Source organism: Chenopodium album, chromosome 24 (genome assembly GCF_948465745.1).
Source record: "Chenopodium album chromosome 24, dcCheAlbu1.1, whole genome shotgun sequence".
In the NCBI taxonomy this organism is placed as follows: Eukaryota; Viridiplantae; Streptophyta; class Magnoliopsida; order Caryophyllales; family Amaranthaceae; genus Chenopodium; species Chenopodium album.
Genome location: NC_137857.1, coordinates 34,826,473 through 34,846,528, shown reverse-complemented (window position 1 = coordinate 34,846,528; position 20,056 = coordinate 34,826,473). Strand labels below are relative to the sequence as shown.

At 33.1% G+C, this 20,056-nt stretch overlaps 2 protein-coding genes across 3 annotated transcripts; one reads left to right on the top strand and one right to left on the bottom strand.

Moving 5' to 3' along the window:
- Positions 1-10,543: 10,543 nt before the first annotated feature.
- On the bottom strand, positions 10,544-15,095 carry LOC145611829 (cysteine-rich receptor-like protein kinase 8). Of its 2 annotated transcripts, none has more exons than XM_081667201.1 (9): positions 14,968-15,095; positions 14,165-14,873; positions 13,236-13,378; positions 12,902-13,030; positions 12,657-12,787; positions 12,298-12,487; positions 11,960-12,197; positions 11,636-11,786; positions 10,544-11,501 (listed from the first exon to the last, which is right to left on the bottom strand). In XM_081667201.1, the coding sequence occupies exons 1-9, from the start codon at positions 15,089-15,091 to the stop codon at positions 11,223-11,225; spliced, it is 2,094 nt and encodes a 697-aa protein (XP_081523327.1). In that variant the 5' UTR covers positions 15,092-15,095; the 3' UTR covers positions 10,544-11,222. The 2 variants fall into 2 exon arrangements, with proteins under 2 accessions (XP_081523327.1, XP_081523326.1); XM_081667200.1 differs by having other exon boundaries at positions 10,545-11,501; positions 12,298-12,508.
- A 2,872-nt stretch (positions 15,096-17,967) lies between these two features.
- On the top strand, positions 17,968-19,929 carry LOC145610926 (antimicrobial ginkbilobin-2-like protein). The gene is made up of 3 exons (XM_081666187.1): positions 17,968-18,829; positions 19,191-19,316; positions 19,745-19,929. The coding sequence occupies exons 1-3, from the start codon at positions 17,968-17,970 to the stop codon at positions 19,927-19,929; spliced, it is 1,173 nt and encodes a 390-aa protein (XP_081522313.1).
- Positions 19,930-20,056: the final 127 nt, after the last annotated feature.

The window sequence follows — 20,056 nt, the reverse complement described above, 5'->3', positions numbered from 1 at the left end:
AAGCTGTGTTTATTAATTAGATTTCACAAGCATATAAACGAATCACATATAATAATAAACCGTATTTCAGAAGTTGTTAGTTGTGAAAGATGCCCAATACATTTGGGTCACCGATTATGACCGTTGGCTTAATGATCTAGGTCATACTTTTCTTAAGTCAACAATGTAGGGATTAAAAATGTATTTATTATTCATTGATCCTAAATATATATTATTGATTAATTAATAGCTAGAATTGTAAAGGAACGATGGGAATTTGGGCTGGGTACAAACTACAAACTATAGATTATTTGTAAATAATCTTAAACTACAACGTACAATAGTATTTTGACCTCTTCTAGAGGAACTTAGTCAATTACATTACGTTTGACGATCAAGAATAAAAATAGTTTTTTGTTTTTTAAGATGTAATTCCTCAATTTTATTTTATTTTTTATTGCAACGGTAGGAATTATACTATATTCACATAATTTTTTTTTTAAATCATTTTTCGTGATTTGCGAAGTATATGTTTTAGTTAAATCATAACATACATAAACATATAAAGTCTTGTTAGACTAGTAAACTATGTTTTGTTTACTTTAATTTTACTTAGCTTATAGAATGCATCTAATATATAAAGAAACTACCTAATAAAACAATTAATGTTGTAAAAAGTTATCTTTTGCCGAATTATTGCATTAATTAAGAGACGTTAAATGACTCATTTTCAATCATTTTTTCTCCTTTTTCCTCCCAATTTCTCCATAGGCCCCTTATAACCGTTAATTTCCCTTCTCTTTCATTATGTTATTAAATTAAGCATATGTTAGCAACTTAGAACATTTAGTTTTTATAAGGTAGTTTCTTACAATAATTTTTTATAAGGTAGTTTGTAACAAATTTTGATATATATAAGGTAGTTTTTCACAAAAAGTCCTTATTTTTTATTACAGTATAATTATAGATATTAATATTATAAAATTTACATTGATAACTGTGAAAACCATTACTTATTACAAAGCAAAAAAAAAAAAATAATGAAGTAAAACCACTACATTTCCTCTATAATATACCATGATGTACTTCCTCCGTCCCTTAATAATTAGATGCCTACTTGTCTCTAAGCTATTATCTAATTAAGGGACAGAGGGAGTTGTATATTTACACGATTTTTTCATTTTTAAGACACATTCTGTAGAATTGGAACAAACTTACGGCTTCACCTTCATTAATCATAATCAAACACAATATATATACAATGCTAACCCTAAAATTACCTTAACTTAGGTAACTAGGAATTAGGAAACAATGTAAAAGATAACTACCAAATATTCCACAAAATATATCCTCAATACATGCCTTTACCATCACTAGTGCGTAGCATTAAATTAATGATACCAAAAATTATAAAATGTTGATATTCTTTCTCTCGTAATAGTACAATGTAATTAAAAAAATGAAAGAATGAAGCAGGCTAGTCGCGAGGATACAATTCTGTAATCGATGCAGTACCTGTGTATACATCTTGAAAATTATATTGCATCTTGTTATTTAGATGAAATACTACAAGAGGGGGGGTGAATTGTAGTATAGAGCTTGCTAGTCACTTTTCGCGGAATTAAAAGAAACTTAACGCAATAGAGAAATAGTGCAAGAGAGATTTTACGAGGAAAACTTCCTAGGCCAAATAGGAAGTGAAAAACCTCGACCCCAAGGGATTTTGACTCAAAACATTCCACTAAAATAGGCCAACGACTCTGTTACAACCTATGAGGAACTAGAGCCTCTACCGAGTTCCTCAACGAACTCATATCCCTAACAACTATTCCCTCTAATAGTTGCTGCTCGAAATCTTCCCTCAAAGACCTCTCTTCTCACTCAAGACTTCACTCAAAGCCTTACTCTTTCTCTTTCTCTCAAGCTTCACTCAAAGCTTTCTCTACATACAACGAACTCACTCAAGTTCTCACCCCAATACAAGAGTTCACTCAAACCCTTATAAATTCCCCATTACAAGAGTTCACTCAAACCCTTAAACAACTCTCAAATACATATAAAAGATATAGTGTATAAAACTAATATGTTGGACACTTTGAGATATGTAAGGAACTTGGAACCTGGAGGAACTGACTCACCAACGTGGAAGACATAATATATTTCTCATGAAAACTACTCCACTTAAGTGAGACACTATATGGAATGACTCTCTAAAGTCAGACAATTTGGAAAGAATTAAAAACGTTCTATTTATAGAAGATTTAGAAAACCCACTAATTGCCCATGTTCCTTATGATCAAGAGTGGTCCGAATCTTTAGGCCCACGAATAGAAAACTAATCTGATCATAAACAACAATAATGGATCAATTAGTTGTTACACGACTTGCCCAATAACTTCCTTTTTCTTAGGAAAACACTCAGCACGTTTTGCAAATACCAGCCACAAGTTCCTTGGGCACCAAGTCCTTGTGCTTAAAGATAGGAGTTTAAAACTGACTTCTTTAAGAAGATAAGTTAAAATAACAAACTCGTTCATTAATTTAACTTCACATATAGACCAGATTCATTTTGTTCCTTAACAAACAAAATCTCAACTGAACTCCTACTTTTAAGGTAACCACTTTGAAAATCTTTTTCCCACGACTTTGACTACAATAAAATCAGATTTTGATTATAAAACTTTGTTTTATAAAATAAAATCATTTTATAAATTAGTTTATTTGAAAACTAAATCCCTAGAAACTAGGAAAATAAGTTATCTTTTTGACTAAGAGAAAATCAGATTTTATTTTCAAAAACTTATCTTTTATAAAATAAAATCTAATAATAAATATTAATACCGAGTCAAAACTAACTTCCTATAAAGTAGGCAAACATAATGCAATGACTATTTAACGTGGAAAACTGACTACTAGTGCTGTGCAAACTCGTGTTCCTTCTATAAATGAATTCTAGACTGACTAGCAAGGAACTGACCTGTCATCAACACTAAGTTCCTTACTGACTCAAGTTCCAATGTAGTTCCTTAGGCTTGTTCCAGACAATTTCTTTTGTCCAACATACTTACATGATTCCTAGAAAAATATACTCCTATTTTTCTGTCTTCATGTTTCTCTGATGAAGCTTCTACTCCGATGCTTCTGTTCCTGTAAAGGAACTTCTCTTCTCTGGTGAAGCATCTACTTCGACACTTCTATTCCTCCAAAGGAACTTCTCTTCTATGATGAAACTTCTACTCTGAAGCTTCTGCTCCCGTGAAGGAACTTCTCTTTTCTAGTTCCCCCTCAGGAACTGCTGCTTATTCCTTGCAAAGAACATCTTCTCATTCTTCTTAGGAACTGCATGTAAAGTCTAACAATACGTTTGTACGTTTAGACTTCTTCTCTTTATGTTCCCCTAAGGAACTCAAGCACGATCCATACATTGTATGTAGGGAACCTTCTTTGATAATGATCTAATCTGTACTCAACCACCTTCATGCTTCCTGACTTGTTCATGCACATCTCAATACACATATTAGTTAGATAATCATCATTTGTTCATCATCATCATCAAAACCTTACAACAATTTCCCCCTTTTTGATGATGACAAACAAATGATGCTTATCACAAATTAAACAATAGAAGATGTACACATATTCCCCCTTAATCATGCAAGTTAGGAGCTATTGTGCAAATTAGGAGCTATTGAACAATTCATGCAGAGCTATTGAACAATTCATGCATGTACGATAAGGAACTACTCATAAAAGGATAATAACATGTTTGAAGTACATTATTTGGACGTACACCAATATGACTTAGCTTAACTACATAAATAAATATTCAATAAGCATCACTCATGAATAAATATTCAATACGCATTTCAATAAGCACATCACATAATAAGCATCACACACACATATTCTTCCCCCTTTTGTCATTATCGAAAAGGGTATTCTTGCACTCATTTATGCAACATACATAAGGGAAAATGTCACACATACCACCATAAAAATGGTTAAACACTTGGTATTACTAAAAGCTTAAGATACTCAATTTTCAAACTAGGATGCTACTACACAAATTTCCAATTCACAATCCAAAGACCCAACTTCAAAACCAATGAAGGAACTTGACAGATAAGATACAAAATCAAGCAAAGATCGGTTTTGAAAGTTTGTTAGAGAAAAGGATAATGAATATTTAGCTCAAAAGATATGAAAGAAGATAATGGAAATATTTTGAGTAGAAGGAACTTGAGACAGATGTTGTGCTCTTAGTTTAGAAAGTTTGAGATAAGGTTCTTAACAATCATAAGAGTTTAATTACCTTCATCTTACACTCTTGAATGTTCAACGAAACACAACACACATTACTTTGGTATGTATTAACCAAGTTCCCTTTACTTCAACCACCAACCTTCCTTAAGGAACATGCTTATAAGGAAACTTGAATTTAGATTCATATGATCAAGTTCTCATATCTCCTTCTGTTCCTTAGCTTTCTCAAGCTTCATGAATAAAATTCTTCTTCATCTAAGAAAGTATAAAGATTCAATCATCACCTCCTCCTTTTTTTTTTTTTTTTTTTTTTTTTTTTTGTGAAGGGTGACTTTCAAATCTTTCTTCCATTTACGTACAGTAATCAAGATAGAACTTACTCATATACTCTTGTGTTCCAACACCAAATAAATGAACCACTTTAATAGTTCAATTCCTACCTTATTCCCCCTGAGTTCCTTGTCATTCTTTTTCATCTTGGGTAAAAATTCCTCAAGCCGATTTTTCCTCCAAAACATCAAATGATAGATCACAAGCACTTCACCACTTCCACATCAACTTCCCCCTCAAATTGTATTCATCCAACTCTTCATGTATCCTTGAACCATAAAAATGAATGAATTTTAACTTAGAGCACATGGGTTGTGTGAAAATAAAGTGGGAGGATATGAATGAGAAAAATATAATGAGAATAAGGATCTTCGAAGTTATGTATATGTAAGATATGAAAATGTGAAACACAAACCATAACAATATACAACACGGACACACAACATAATGTTGTAGAATAATGTTGTTTTCGAAGATGAATGGTGTGGATAATTTGAAATTTGGCAAAAAGATAGGTTTGTTCCCTCTATAATATATGACCATATAAGATAAAATAGTTTGGGAATGTACCTGTCTTGTTCCATCAAAGTTTCTTCCATTGTTCCTTTGGCAACTTAGGATTTTTGTTTTTGACAACATCCATAATTCTCAACGAGACCTTTGACACTTTTAGGCAAGTGAGTATGTCTTTTACAACACATTAATTAAGTGTGACACAATACACTTAAATGTAGTACTTAACTTCATTTATAATGTGCACAAGAAACCACACTTGACAATTATTAAGGGACAGAATACATATATATGCTCATGCCATACTTCAACAAATCTTATTCCCTAAAACAGTCCATACTTTACTAATTAGGCAAAATCATAAGAAAGAGGTTTCACATATTCAAACAACATATTGCAAGTTCCATATAGTAAAAACAATACTCAATTTAAGCATCAACTATGCAATATCGTGAATATTAAAGGATGTACCTCAAGCTAAATTTCACCATGTATCACAGTCAATTTGCAATGGACTTAAATTTGATGGCTATGATACAAGTTCCTTAAGGATTTGTTCCATCCTCTTGATGTCTTCTCATCCGATGCGAACAATCACTTTTGTCTTGAAACTCATTAAGTGACTTTGATGTCACTAGCCATCTTTCTTTGGAAGTTCCTTGTCTTATTTTTGTCGATTAGACCACCATGCCTTTTTCTTACTTTGGATGCAGATCCAAAGAGAAACTGATTTCCCCTTCATGCTTTTACAAGGTTAGAAAGCCCTTGCAGAAAGATTCGTTAGTTGCACCAAAGATATACACAATATAAGTATGTACAACTAATAAATCCATACGTTCCTCTTGAAAGTAAAACAATTAACTTTCAGATTGGTTTCAAGAAGGAACTTGAATAATCTCCTATACCATTGAATATGAACCTGCATGCTTCAACATTTAAAGAACTTTGTTAGGTTCATAATTAAATATGGCAAAAAGATTTAGGATTTTCAAATCCTAAAGGTTGTTCCTCATAGACATCCATAATTAGAATCTTTAGAAAATTCATATTAGACATCTTTTAAAAAATAACTTGATTCCCATGTAAGCAGCAAAATAAATGATATGCAATCAACTCATTATTTAGCTACAAAAACATGAACTTGACAACGTTCCTTGATGTAAGAACTATACTCAAATGTATTCATTAACACTTATCAAATAATTTTTGGTGTTCCTGAATAAGTTTAAGGTTCTGCACCTTAGCTAGTTCCTTTGTACCTTGTTGGAAGGCTTCATATGTTCCTTGGTCAAGATACGCTCTAAGTTCCTTCAAGGAACCAACACTTTATGATACGTTGGAGCTCTTAAGGAACTATAGGACAATGTAGCTGATTGATTCTGCTTTATTAGAGTGACATACTTCTGTAGAAATTCCACTAGTTTCAAAGGAACTAATGAGTTCTACATTAAATTCTTTTAACCCTGCATGCTGGGAACAAACATGTTAGATTCATAAAATTTTATGGTCACTCAATGCACATTAATGTCTTGTTGTAACCTATACATGTTTCACATTTGGAGGTGCACCATAAGAACACCACCTTATCACTTCTATTATCAAACTTCCCTTTTTAAATGAAGGGTGTCTTGTTTCTCAAAGGTCTAACCATTTCCTTGTATATGATGCAGCAAGCAGCATTGATAACTTTGTAGTGATTTCAACATCGTGAGCTTGTAATCAATACTTTGTTCCTGCACAAATCATTAAACTTCAAAGGAACTTGGTTCCAAGGTTAGATCTTTAATATAACATTTGATTACTGCTTAATCACTTAATCCCTCATAGAAAAGATAACAAAAATATAATCTTTGTTACATTCTAAGGTAAGTGATTAAATAACAACTATCAAATATAACCAAGACATATCTCTTTCAATCTCAACTTTAAATACTCAAGGGTTTACACAAATCCAATTGAATGAGGTCCAATAGGTTTGTGTTCCTTATCATTATTTAGCTTTGAAAGAAGATAAATTAGACAGAATTACTAACTTTTCATACTTCACAAACTTATGGTAAGGAACTTGATACAAGATAAGCTAACAACCAAGTTCCTTGACGTTTATCAAGTATGGAAAACCAGCATGTCAAATATGTTTGAAATACAGAAGAATTCATCTTCAATAAATCCTTGAAATGTCAAGTTATTGTAAGGAATCAAATTGTGACCCTCATACATAGTATGAGATCCTTATTTGATTCCCTTTCAATATGACACTCCTAGTTTTATAAATGATGAACTATTATTGGTAAAACAAATAAAGTTACAAAACTTTGGAAATATCATAATGTGCTTCATGATCTCGAAAGAATGTTCACAATGGAGTAGGAACTTACGTTACCAACCTTTTAAGTTAATACCAAAAGTTGAATTGAAGTTCCTCCATCGTAGGCCACTAGTGAGAAACTTTTGCCAAGCCTTCTATCACATGTTAAGAGCACCCGCTGTCGAGATACCACGAGTTGTTCCCCTCACTAGATATCACCTTCTTTTACATGTTCCTCTTGATTTCAAACTGGAACATGTTCCTTTGGTCCTTTTGGACCATTCCACATTCTCTTGGGCTCTTCTAATATGAGAAACTGAATGTGTTGATTTGATCTTCAATGTTTCAACACCATATCAATCATAGATCCTCATATCTTTCTCATAAGCATATATATGACCTGAGATTCAAGAACCCAATTAAATGATCTTGTGCAATATTTAAGGTTAGTAGGTTAGTGAATAGAGATATGACATAAAAAGCTCAAATCATAAAGCTCCAAAGTATACTCCCTTAAGAATGTCATCCCATACTTAAGTCTAGCAGTAGACTTTTGTACTTCCAATACTTTGCTTAGAAGTCATCATATAGTTACCAACATCCTTTGTAGAGAATTGAAAAAGAAATTTATGATTTATTTTTGGGAACCAAGATCAGCAGGAACTCGAACCGAAACTTGTATATTATATATCGTGACAACTTAATATAAAGTTGTGTTACTTCCTTGTTGTTGGTTCCTTCCTGCATTCTTAGATTCACCAAGTTCCTTCAGATCGACGTCCAAAGTTCCTTGATCCAAAAACTTTCTTTTTATGCATTTATTCACATACCTACAAGATAATCATTAATAATCTGCACAAAACTTAAAGAGAAGTTAGTTTCTATCATGAAAACGATATAAGTCAACTTCTCTACTATAATCTTTTACAATTATGCATTTATAATAAAGAGAGTCGGTTAGCATAATTAAGTAAAAGATTAAATAAAGAAAAGGTAAACAAATATTCACCAAGACTTATAAGAAGATGTAAAACTATATTACCCATTAACACGTGTAAAAGGTTTTACTTTCACATACCTCTTATAAAGACATATATTAAGAGGAACTTGTATATGTGCCCTAATATACAAGCGACCATCCATCATGTCATAAATATTGGTTGCTTTCTCTCATATCGAGTCTGCAAAATCTGATTACCTCTTGATCTTTGGAACCCAAAATAAATTAGGTTCCTTCCCGTTAGTAATAATAAAAAAAAAATTAATAAAACTACTCGTACTAACAAGGAACAACATGTATCTCTACAATAGATATTCAATATACACGAGATACATGAAGAGATACTATTTCTCTGACACTACTCAAAATTTTCGTGTATTACCAAGTCAGAAGAATAAAGTTCCTTTTGATAGGAATCCAAGTTTATCGTTCCACAAGATGTGTTCCTTGAACTACTTCTAATCAATCAATTCTTTGTGAATAAAGATTCAAAATGGAAATCTAACATACTGACTTTTAAACATACATAAAATCAGAATAGGTGTTTATCCAAAGTTGATAAAAGAATTCAAAAGAACTAACATGACATTAAGCAAAATGCAACAAGGAACATGCTTAAACCAATGTATGCATGCAATGAAGAACTCAAAGATAGAATACATACCTCAAAAGTATGAGTCTTTGAATACCTTTCACTTCTCTAGTAAAAGTTAATCTTCATGTGCTTCTAGGAACAACGTAGGGTTGAGTTCCTTCCTTGAATTTTCTTGTACGTACTCATCTTGGCCAAGATCTTGCTCGTCAGGGTTTCCTGCTTTATCAAGAGCACCTGCTCTGATACCAATTGTTATTTAGATGAAATACTACAAGAGGGGGGGTGAATTGTAGTATAGAGCTTGCTAGTCACTTTTCGCGGAATTAAAAGAAACTTAACGCAATAGAGAAATAGTGCAAGAGAGATTTTACGAGGAAAACTTCCTAGGCCAAATAGGAAGTGAAAAACCTCGACCCCAAGGGATTTTGACTCAAAACATTCCACTAAAATAGGCCAACGACTCTGTTACAACCTATGAGGAACTAGAGCCTCTACCGAGTTCCTCAACGAACTCATATCCCTAACAACTATTCCCTCTAATAGTTGCTGCTCGAAATCTTCCCTCAAAGACCTCTCTTCTCACTCAAGACTTCACTCAAAGCCTTACTCTTTCTCTTTCTCTCAAGCTTCACTCAAAGCTTTCTCTACATACAACGAACTCACTCAAGTTCTCACCCCAATACAAGAGTTCACTCAAACCCTTATAAATTCCCCATTACAAGAGTTCACTCAAACCCTTAAACAACTCTCAAATACATATAAAAGATATAGTGTATAAAACTAATATGTTGGACACTTTGAGATATGTAAGGAACTTGGAACCTGGAGGAACTGACTCACCAACGTGGAAGACATAATATATTTCTCATGAAAACTACTCCACTTAAGTGAGACACTATATGGAATGACTCTCTAAAGTCAGACAATTTGGAAAGAATTAAAAACGTTCTATTTATAGAAGATTTAGAAAACCCACTAATTGCCCATGTTCCTTATGATCAAGAGTGGTCCGAATCTTTAGGCCCACGAATAGAAAACTAATCTGATCATAAACAACAATAATGGATCAATTAGTTGTTACACGACTTGCCCAATAACTTCCTTTTTCTTAGGAAAACACTCAGCACGTTTTGCAAATACCAGCCACAAGTTCCTTGGGCACCAAGTCCTTGTGCTTAAAGATAGGAGTTTAAAACTGACTTCTTTAAGAAGATAAGTTAAAATAACAAACTCGTTCATTAATTTAACTTCACATATAGACCAGATTCATTTTGTTCCTTAACAAACAAAATCTCAACTGAACTCCTACTTTTAAGGTAACCACTTTGAAAATCTTTTTCCCACGACTTTGACTACAATAAAATCAGATTTTGATTATAAAACTTTGTTTTATAAAATAAAATCATTTTATAAATTAGTTTATTTGAAAACTAAATCCCTAGAAACTAGGAAAATAAGTTATCTTTTTGACTAAGAGAAAATCAGATTTTATTTTCAAAAACTTATCTTTTATAAAATAAAATCTAATAATAAATATTAATACCGAGTCAAAACTAACTTCCTATAAAGTAGGCAAACATAATGCAATGACTATTTAACGTGGAAAACTGACTACTAGTGCTGTGCAAACTCGTGTTCCTTCTATAAATGAATTCTAGACTGACTAGCAAGGAACTGACCTGTCATCAACACTAAGTTCCTTACTGACTCAAGTTCCAATGTAGTTCCTTAGGCTTGTTCCAGACAATTTCTTTTGTCCAACATACTTACATGATTCCTAGAAAAATATACTCCTATTTTTCTGTCTTCATGTTTCTCTGATGAAGCTTCTACTCCGATGCTTCTGTTCCTGTAAAGGAACTTCTCTTCTCTGGTGAAGCATCTACTTCGACACTTCTATTCCTCCAAAGGAACTTCTCTTCTATGATGAAACTTCTACTCTGAAGCTTCTGCTCCCGTGAAGGAACTTCTCTTTTCTAGTTCCCCCTCAGGAACTGCTGCTTATTCCTTGCAAAGAACATCTTCTCATTCTTCTTAGGAACTGCATGTAAAGTCTAACAATACGTTTGTACGTTTAGACTTCTTCTCTTTATGTTCCCCTAAGGAACTCAAGCACGATCCATACATTGTATGTAGGGAACCTTCTTTGATAATGATCTAATCTGTACTCAACCACCTTCATGCTTCCTGACTTGTTCATGCACATCTCAATACACATATTAGTTAGATAATCATCATTTGTTCATCATCATCATCAAAACCTTACAACACATCTCATTATCTTCTACATTATTATTAGTACCAAAGAAATGGGGTGGTTTTGGCACTGGAAGAATAATTGCTTGTCCATTAAGGGCAGCAACAATAGAGGCCATTCTTGGCCTTACGATGGCTTCTTCTTGAATGCATAATAGACCAATATGGATGCATTTAGTTACTTCGTCGATTGAAAAGTTGTCCATTGTTGTATCTACCAAATCTAAGGTCTTCTCCTCATTCCACAACCTCCATGCCTGTTCAGCAAGAGATCAAAAGGTTATGATCTTTGTAAAACAATGTTATTTTATATGGATACCATAAATCATCATTAATTATTAAGTATGTGAAGATAGTGTACATGAATTATGTGATAAATTAAAGTACTTACACGGTGTAGTAATGCTTCTTCAAGCTGCAATCGTCCAAAAAATCTATTTCTTTGACCGCTCACAATCTCAAGAACTAAGACACCAAAACTAAAAACATCTGACTTTACCGAGTAATGTCCTGTTATTGCATATTCAGGAGCCATATAACCACTGCATGTCACAACAATAAATAGAGCTAATTATAAAAATCAATATACAGTAGAATTAATCTTGAACACTAGCATGCTTAAATCTAAGTATAATTTATCAACCAAGATTACAATAAAGGTGGTAATGAACTAAATAATGAGTAAAATAAATTATTGAAGTTTTGGAGAACTTACTATGTTCCAACGATCCTTTTAGTGTCACCTTGAGTTTGATCGACTCCAAATAGTTTAGCGAGTCCAAAATCCGATATCTTTGGGTTCATATCATCATCTAGTAATATGTTACTTGATTTTAGATCTCGATGAATGATCTTAAGTGGGGAGTCTTCATGAAGATATAATAGCCCTTTAGCAATACCAATTATAATCTTGAACCTTGTTTGCCAATCCAAAGATACTTTCTTTGTTTGATCTACATGCAATACAAATATGTACACAAATTATTAATGAGGTTTCTGGTGCACAAAATAATTTCTTTTTGTTGAATTAATGACTTCAATATTTGTAATTACCAAACAAAAATCTGTCCAAACTAGAATTTGGAAGAAACTCATAGACAAGTATCTTTTCTTCCAATGCTACACAAAATCCAAAGAGGTTGACCAAGTTCTTGTGTCGAAGTTTTGCAACTACATCAACTTCAGTTTTAAACTCTACAACTCCTTGTCCTGAGTTTTTGGATAGCCTTTTGACAGCAATTTCCTGCCCATTCTCAAATTTCCCCTATATATATATAACAAAAATAAAAAATAAATAAATAAACTCAGCTAGTTACATTTTTCTCCGTTTTCTTTCATTGGGCCACTTGATAAATAATAATTTGAGAAATTGTTAATTTTATTGAATTGGAAGTGAATTGTCTCCGTATTACCTTGTAAACTTCACCAAATCCTCCTTCTCCGAGTTTGTTATCTGCTGCAAAATTGTTTGTTGCAATTCGAATTGTATTTAGGTCAAATTGCAAAGAGTCCACTACAACATTTTTGATCTCAGACACCTCCGCTGTTATAGATTTAGATATAAAAAAATGGACGGTTTATAATGATGATCAACCATTTCCAAAATAAAACAAAAAAATGGTTTCAAATCTAATGGAAAATATGTCATGTAACTTACAACTAGTAGTTGTTTGGATGACTTTCCTCTTGAATATACAAGCCCAAACTCCATACAACAACAAAATTAATAATGCGGTCGATATTGATAAGGCAATCAATAGAATAGTACGTTTCCTCTTAGAATCACCTGCATGTTTGTTGCATTTATTGTTAATTTTGCAATCATTGATTGTATACATGCAAACTTTGAGGATTGATTGTTTTGAAGCTTGTATAGCTTTCACATTAACCATTTTGTTAGGACACCCAATAGAATTGTACACTTACTCTTAAAATAAAGGACGGAAGAAGTACTAAAAATTAAGTACAGGGAAATAAAAATTTTAACTTACTTTTCAAATGAGGCTCCTTGGTATTCTTTGGAAATATATTTGTAGGAGAAGAATTTAATGTAGGTGTTGTTGGCGATGGCAATAATGATGATGGTGATACCGATGGTGAGGGTGATGATGATTGTAATGGTTGGGATACCGCACTGGACATTATTAAGAAAAGTTTATTTTGAAATAAACATTTGATGTACGGAATTATCAGTGAGTACTCAGATAATAGTAGTACCCCGTAATAATTCGTTAGAAGTATATACTCCCTCCGTCTCTTTATTAGAGAATCCTCTTTCTCTTTATTATGTGAGTAACAAATGTTATAAAGGAGACTTCAATAAAGAGACGGAGGAAGTACTTTATTTTATAATCAATTACAATAACAAAACGAAGTAAGTTAAAGCTATAAAACATAGCAGAGAACCACTTTCTACACCTAAAACCCTACAATAATAGCCAGAACATAATCCATTATTATTGGTCACATTGAAAGTGCGATTACTAAATAATATTGTAGCTTTTGAAAGATTTTGTGCATTGCATTTGTATAAGTTATAAGAACATACTCTGCTAAAAGCGCCAATCAAAAGAAATATGTGGACATAGAAGAGAGGGTTGAGCTCGGTCAACATTGAATCATAGATAAAACGTATTTTCTATGCAGCTATAGCCACACTGTGTGGGTTTGTGGTTGTTCATAAAATAATAGAATAATCCTCTATTGTACTGACAGAGTAACCCTTATTATTTTATTTATTAAGTATCCCCTATAACTCTAATAAAGTAACCTCTATAACGCTAATTAAGTTATCTCATGGTGAGCGGTTAGCCATATGTAAAAGTTAATGCTTTAAGCCTTTAATTATTAAAAATAGGGAAAGTTCTATTCAAAAATAAAAAAAAAAATAAAAAAAATAGGGAAAGTTAAAGCAATGCACCTTGCAAGGGTTGGTGACGGGCAGAAGGTAATTTGATACGATGTCTGATAACCAGGACAGTCAAAGGTAGATGTTTGATCATCCAAGGCATAACTATAAGCGCGTGGGCAAGCCTTCTTGAATATTAGCGACCCAAGTGAGAAGCTATTACTTCGACAGTCGTTCGCATTCGTACAGCAAGACTCGTTCGTATGAAATACATCACACGGACTCCTACACCCAATTACAGTTTGATTGTTGGTCACCTTTAATTCGTCAGGACATCCGTGGTCGTAGTCGAACACACAACCTGTAACGGCGCAGCGGCTTCCGCTGCCACTACCTTCTGAAGAAGGAGCCATTGTCACAGGGAGGTTGTAGCCGTTAATAACGCTAATATCGTAAAAGTCGTAGTTATTAGATTGAACGGTAGCAAACTCGATCAAAGTTACTGGGGATGTGTAAGGCCTTCCCTGGCAGTCCATCTTGCCAGTGCCGCAATCACCCGTTAAGCATGAGAAGTTTCCTGTCGAGCTATTGCTTGTGCAATGGGTTCGCCCCCAAAGCCTACCCGTCCAGCTTGAATTTATGTTTATGACCTTGGAAGAACCGTTGGTCAGAGAAAATCCATCAGCAGCAACGACGCTTGATCTAGCCCCATTGGTGCTTTGTATGACTGGCCACACGGTGTAGCCACAGTTGTTTGCTATTGTAAATGTAGCTGCTTCGCCTGATCAAAATTCAGCCACAATAAAAAATGAAAAAGGAAAAATAACATTTGCAGTTAATATGAAGTACCTAAGAATATTCTTAAACGAAAATACCTAGAAATAGGTGCATCTGCATCGCAAGGACGACGACAGAGAAAATGATAACATAATTGGCCATGTCAAAAATTTTGATAAAGAAAATTCTTGAGTGATAATTTACGAAAGTTTGTAAATTCATTTGGGTCGCCTATTTTGACCGTCGGTTTGAAGTTCCGTGTGATACTTTGTAATTTGGGATACAGGGTTACAAATTGTTTGGAAGTTTCGTTATACTTTTCTTTGGTCCACATACATGTTCGTTGGAGGGGTTCGGTCAACATCTTCGGTACCGTATAGTATGGTCCATAATTTTCCATTGTCAGTATTTTGACAAATAATCAACTTTTGTAACTTAAAGTTAAGAGTGTTGAACTGAAGTCAATATAAATAGTACTCCGTAATAAATGTGACAGCTTAACTAAAAATAATTATTGCTTCTTATTGATAGTTTAATGGTTGAGGCGCGGGAATATATTTTAAGCTCTATCACTTATTATGAGCATTATTTTTTATTTTAGCACTAGATTAGAATCTTACAATACATGATTTATATAAAATCTATTTTTTATAATTTGTACATTTAATATCTTTTTCTTTGTGACAAATTTTCTAAGAATTGTGCACCTTGTACAAAAATAGTTTTATTTTTATATTTTCATCAAAACTATGATAATACCATTTCAACGTGACCTAATACATATTTCAATGTAGAGTTTATTTATTAGTGTGCTATTTACAATTGTTTAAATTTTTATAGATAAATTGATAGGTTGTTGTAATGTAGAAGGTTTTTATATTCAAATCACAAAATTGTTAAATATGGTAGTTCTAAAAAAATAAAAAAAATTCATCATCTTTGCATTTAGGTGGGAAAAAATTTATCATGTGAGTGACTTGTAGACAATAGTGTGCTATGATGACGTCAACAATGTTTTATTTTACTAATAGTTACTCCCTCCATATTTCTTTAAGTGTTACAGTTTGATCGGCACATAGTTTTAGGCAATTTAATTGACTTAAATAAAATAAGAGGTAAGTGGGGTAGTTGGAGTATTAAAAAATTGTAAAATAAAGATAGCGGGATTAATAGTTTATTGAAAAGTGATGAATGTCAAAGGAAAAATATAATAAAAAAGTAATAGTGGGTTTGGGTGGGGACCATGAGAGGAGAGAGATATAATATTTTAATGTAGTTTTTTGCCAAAAAATGAAGTATAACACTTAAAAAAAATACGGCCGAAAATGAAAAGTGTAACACTTAAAAAAAACATGGAGGGAGTAATAGATTACTTTGATTAGTACATACAATGATTAGGACACAATTTTAAACAACTTTAAATAAAATAATTATAAAGTTAGACATTATGACTAATTGAATAACATTTAGTGGAAAAAAAATCTAGTTAAAATATACTACCTCCGTTTCTTATTTCTCGCAACAAAGGGGTATTATTTGTGAGATATAAAATATTCATTTGTTGCAAGAAATAAGAAACGGAGGTAGTATATAGTATACAAATCAAAGTGATGGATTAAAAAAAAAACCGAATGAAATAAATGTTCAATATTCCCTTTACTTTAAATGATTTCCTCCTACGTGACTCATGAATACTCAGCATCATTCCTTGTTGAAGTGTATCACTGGGTTAAACGCGGGCCTGGGCTATACCCGCAAAATCAAGAGAGAGGGTCCACTTCACAAGATTAAAGGAGAATCCGATCCATCCCAAAATCAAATGACAATACGAGGAGTAACCCCTTGCCTTATAAAGTGTTTAAAGCTCTCTTTTTCAACCAATGTGGAACACTTACATGTGGTGATACACTTCAATACTCTCCATCACATGTAAGGTCTTTTTTTACTCAAGGATCACTTGATCAAATTCAACTTGGCCCAGAATACTTAATGCCATTAAAGGTCCAAAACCATGGGCCTGGCTCTGATACCATGTTAAACGCAGGCCTGGGCTGCACCCGCAAACCAAGAGAGAGAATTCACTTTACAAGTCTAAGGAGGTTCCATCCCAAAAACCATATGGCAATAGGAGGAATAGCCCTTTAGCCTTATAAAGTATTTAAGGCTCTCTTCTTCAACCAATATGGGACCCTTATATGTGGTAATACACTTCAACACCCCCCTTCACATGTAAAGTCCCTTTTTTACTCAAGGATCACTTGATCCAATTCAACTTGGCCCAGAATACTTAATGCCATTAAAGGTCCCATAGCATGGGCCTAGCTCTGATACTATGTTAAACACGATCTTGGACCATACGCGCAAATCAAGAGAGAGAGAGAGTCCACTTTACAAGATCAAAGGAGGTTCCATCCCAAAACCATATGGCAATAGGAGGAGTAGCCCCTTATCCTTATAAAGTGTTTTAAAGCTCTTTTCTTCAACCAATGTGCAACACTTAAATGTGATGATACACTTCAACATTCCTCATAGTCATCATATTTTTAGTTCCTTGAGTTATAGGACAATCTCAACCAAAAAGTAAAACTGATTCTAGAAGCACAAAAATATGTTTTATAGTTTTATTCTATATTATGTCCCTCACACAATATAGCCCGTTAGATTTGGACAGTGGATGAATTTGAACTCATGACCTTTGTGTCACGCTGACTCTAATACCATGTTGCAATCACACTTTAAGCTCAATGGGTACTCATGTGAGAGGGCGTAATAGAGTATAAAATACATGCATTGGCATCAACCATCAGCTTCAGCGCTTGGTTGAGTTGGCCCTTTAACAAACAATCAAGCGTCTTGTATTTATATACATATATTTGATTTGGTCGTGTATGTCGAATTACAAATTCACACAGCCTAGCAGGTGTTAGTAATGGATGACGACATGTCGATCGACATGTAAATAACTACTTTTCCACAAATTCGTCCCCAACTAATTTAGTACTTATAAAATATTATTTTTGTAATTTATCTCTAAAATTTATGCCTACTAAATCACAAGTTCAAGTCAAAGCTTCTTGGCACCAATAATTAACATAATAATGTTCATGTTAATACATATTATTGTCTCAAAACTATTTTTGATCTTTGCTCTTTCATCACTTATTTTTTCTGCATCGTTAATCAATAGTGATCCGGGGCATATCCTTATCGAATCATTGTGCTCATCCGACAAATTCGGTGCTGATATCTCTTACAAGAGCAATCTCGATTTGTTGCTCAATTCCCTTCCAGCAAAGGCAGCCACAACAGGTCATAGCACCAATACTGAAAACTATTATACAAATTCCTCGGCCTTAGGTGCAAGCAATTCAGAGGTAATCTATGGCCTTTTCCTATGTCGAGGCGATACTACTTCTAAGGATTGTAGCGGGTGTGTGTCTACGGCAACAACCAACCTACCTTCGAACTGTCCGAATGCCAAAAGTGCAGTAATTTGGTATGACAAGTGCATGGTTCGATACTCCAATGAGTCTTTCATTGGAAAATTTGATGTCTTAAATTTGTTATGGAAAACAGACGAAAAAAATGCTCAATCCATTAAAAGTTATGTGAATGACAGTATGATATTGGGGTGCAATACTCTGTGGGACATAGCGTCTCAATTGGGTTCGCCGAAGAATTATTCTGGATCATCATGGAATATGAAATGGAAGTACTATTCGACTAAAAATGTTTCGTTTAATAAATTTGTGAGAATAAACACAATGGCTCAGTGCACGCCTGATCTTGCTCCTAAAGATTGTGAGTTATGTCTTCAGATTATTATCGATGAATTGGCGTCGTATTGCAGTGGGAGTCAAAGAGTTCGGATGTTGAATCCTAGCTGCAATATAAGGTGTGAAATCTATCAGACTAAGGCCTCATTACAATTAGTACCAACAACTTTGCCAGTTTCTCAAGGTATGTTAATATTTGGACACAATCATTTTTTACAAACATCTTGATGAACTATCTTGATTTGTATAATATTGCAATCGTTATATAATTCCTTAGGTGACAGTGTAACATTGACGATCAATAAATTGTAAAGTGTAACATTGACGATCAATCAATTTTCCGTTGATTAAAAAATAATAATAATAGTTACAAGTTAGAAAAAAATTATAAAGTGTAACATTGACGATCAATAAATTGTAATATGTACTCCTTAGGTGACAGCGTGACCTTAGATCTATTTTCTTTTTATTTATATTGAGTTTATATTAAAGATTTATTAACCTTAATCTCAACTTTTTGAACATATTTTCTTTTGAACATGTAGCTAATTTAAAGAGGAAGCGCACTATTCTATTGGTTATCTTACCAATATCGACAGCAATATCAATTCTTTTGTGTTATGGAATTCGGAGTTGCTTACTCAACCGGAAGGCAATGGCAACAACTAATGGTAAACCTTTTTTTAGCATAACATCATCAACAAATAGACAGCTTTAATGTAAAATGCATTTCATCCATTTTTTAATATATGTATTAGTTTAATGTTTTCACTATCCACATATAAAATTTGACTATAAATTTTAATTAATACATAGAAAGACAATTTTTATAATCTAGAATGTTGTTTGATTAAGTTTCAATTATTTTATTTTTCAACAAATTGGGACAATATTTACATTTAAACTTATATATAATTTGATATGTTAATAGTCAATGTAGAGACTTACAAATGTAAAAGACAAAATGTTGAAGATATTTGGAAGCATAGGAAGTAAATTCATGGGAGCATCAAACTATTTTATGATTTATCTAAATAGGCCCATGTAATTTTTTTGATTTTGTTCATTCTCTTCTGTCTTTGTATGTTCATTTTCTTAGTAGAAGCATATGAGATTAAAATGGCTGTGGACTCATACCAATTTGACTTCAACACGATACGGAAAGCGACATGTAACTTTGCTGGAGATAACAAACTTGGACAAGGCGGATTTGGTGAAGTCTACAAGGTAATTATTTACATAGACATTGAAAATATTGATCAAGATGATATATATATTCTATAGGTTGTAAGTCGAGATGCTAGGTGTACACTTGGTATATAAAAAAAATCTTATACACCAAACTCCCTATTGGTTGAAATAGAATCTTATTTTGAAATTGGTCATCCTTCTTTTCCTTTCCATCTTATCT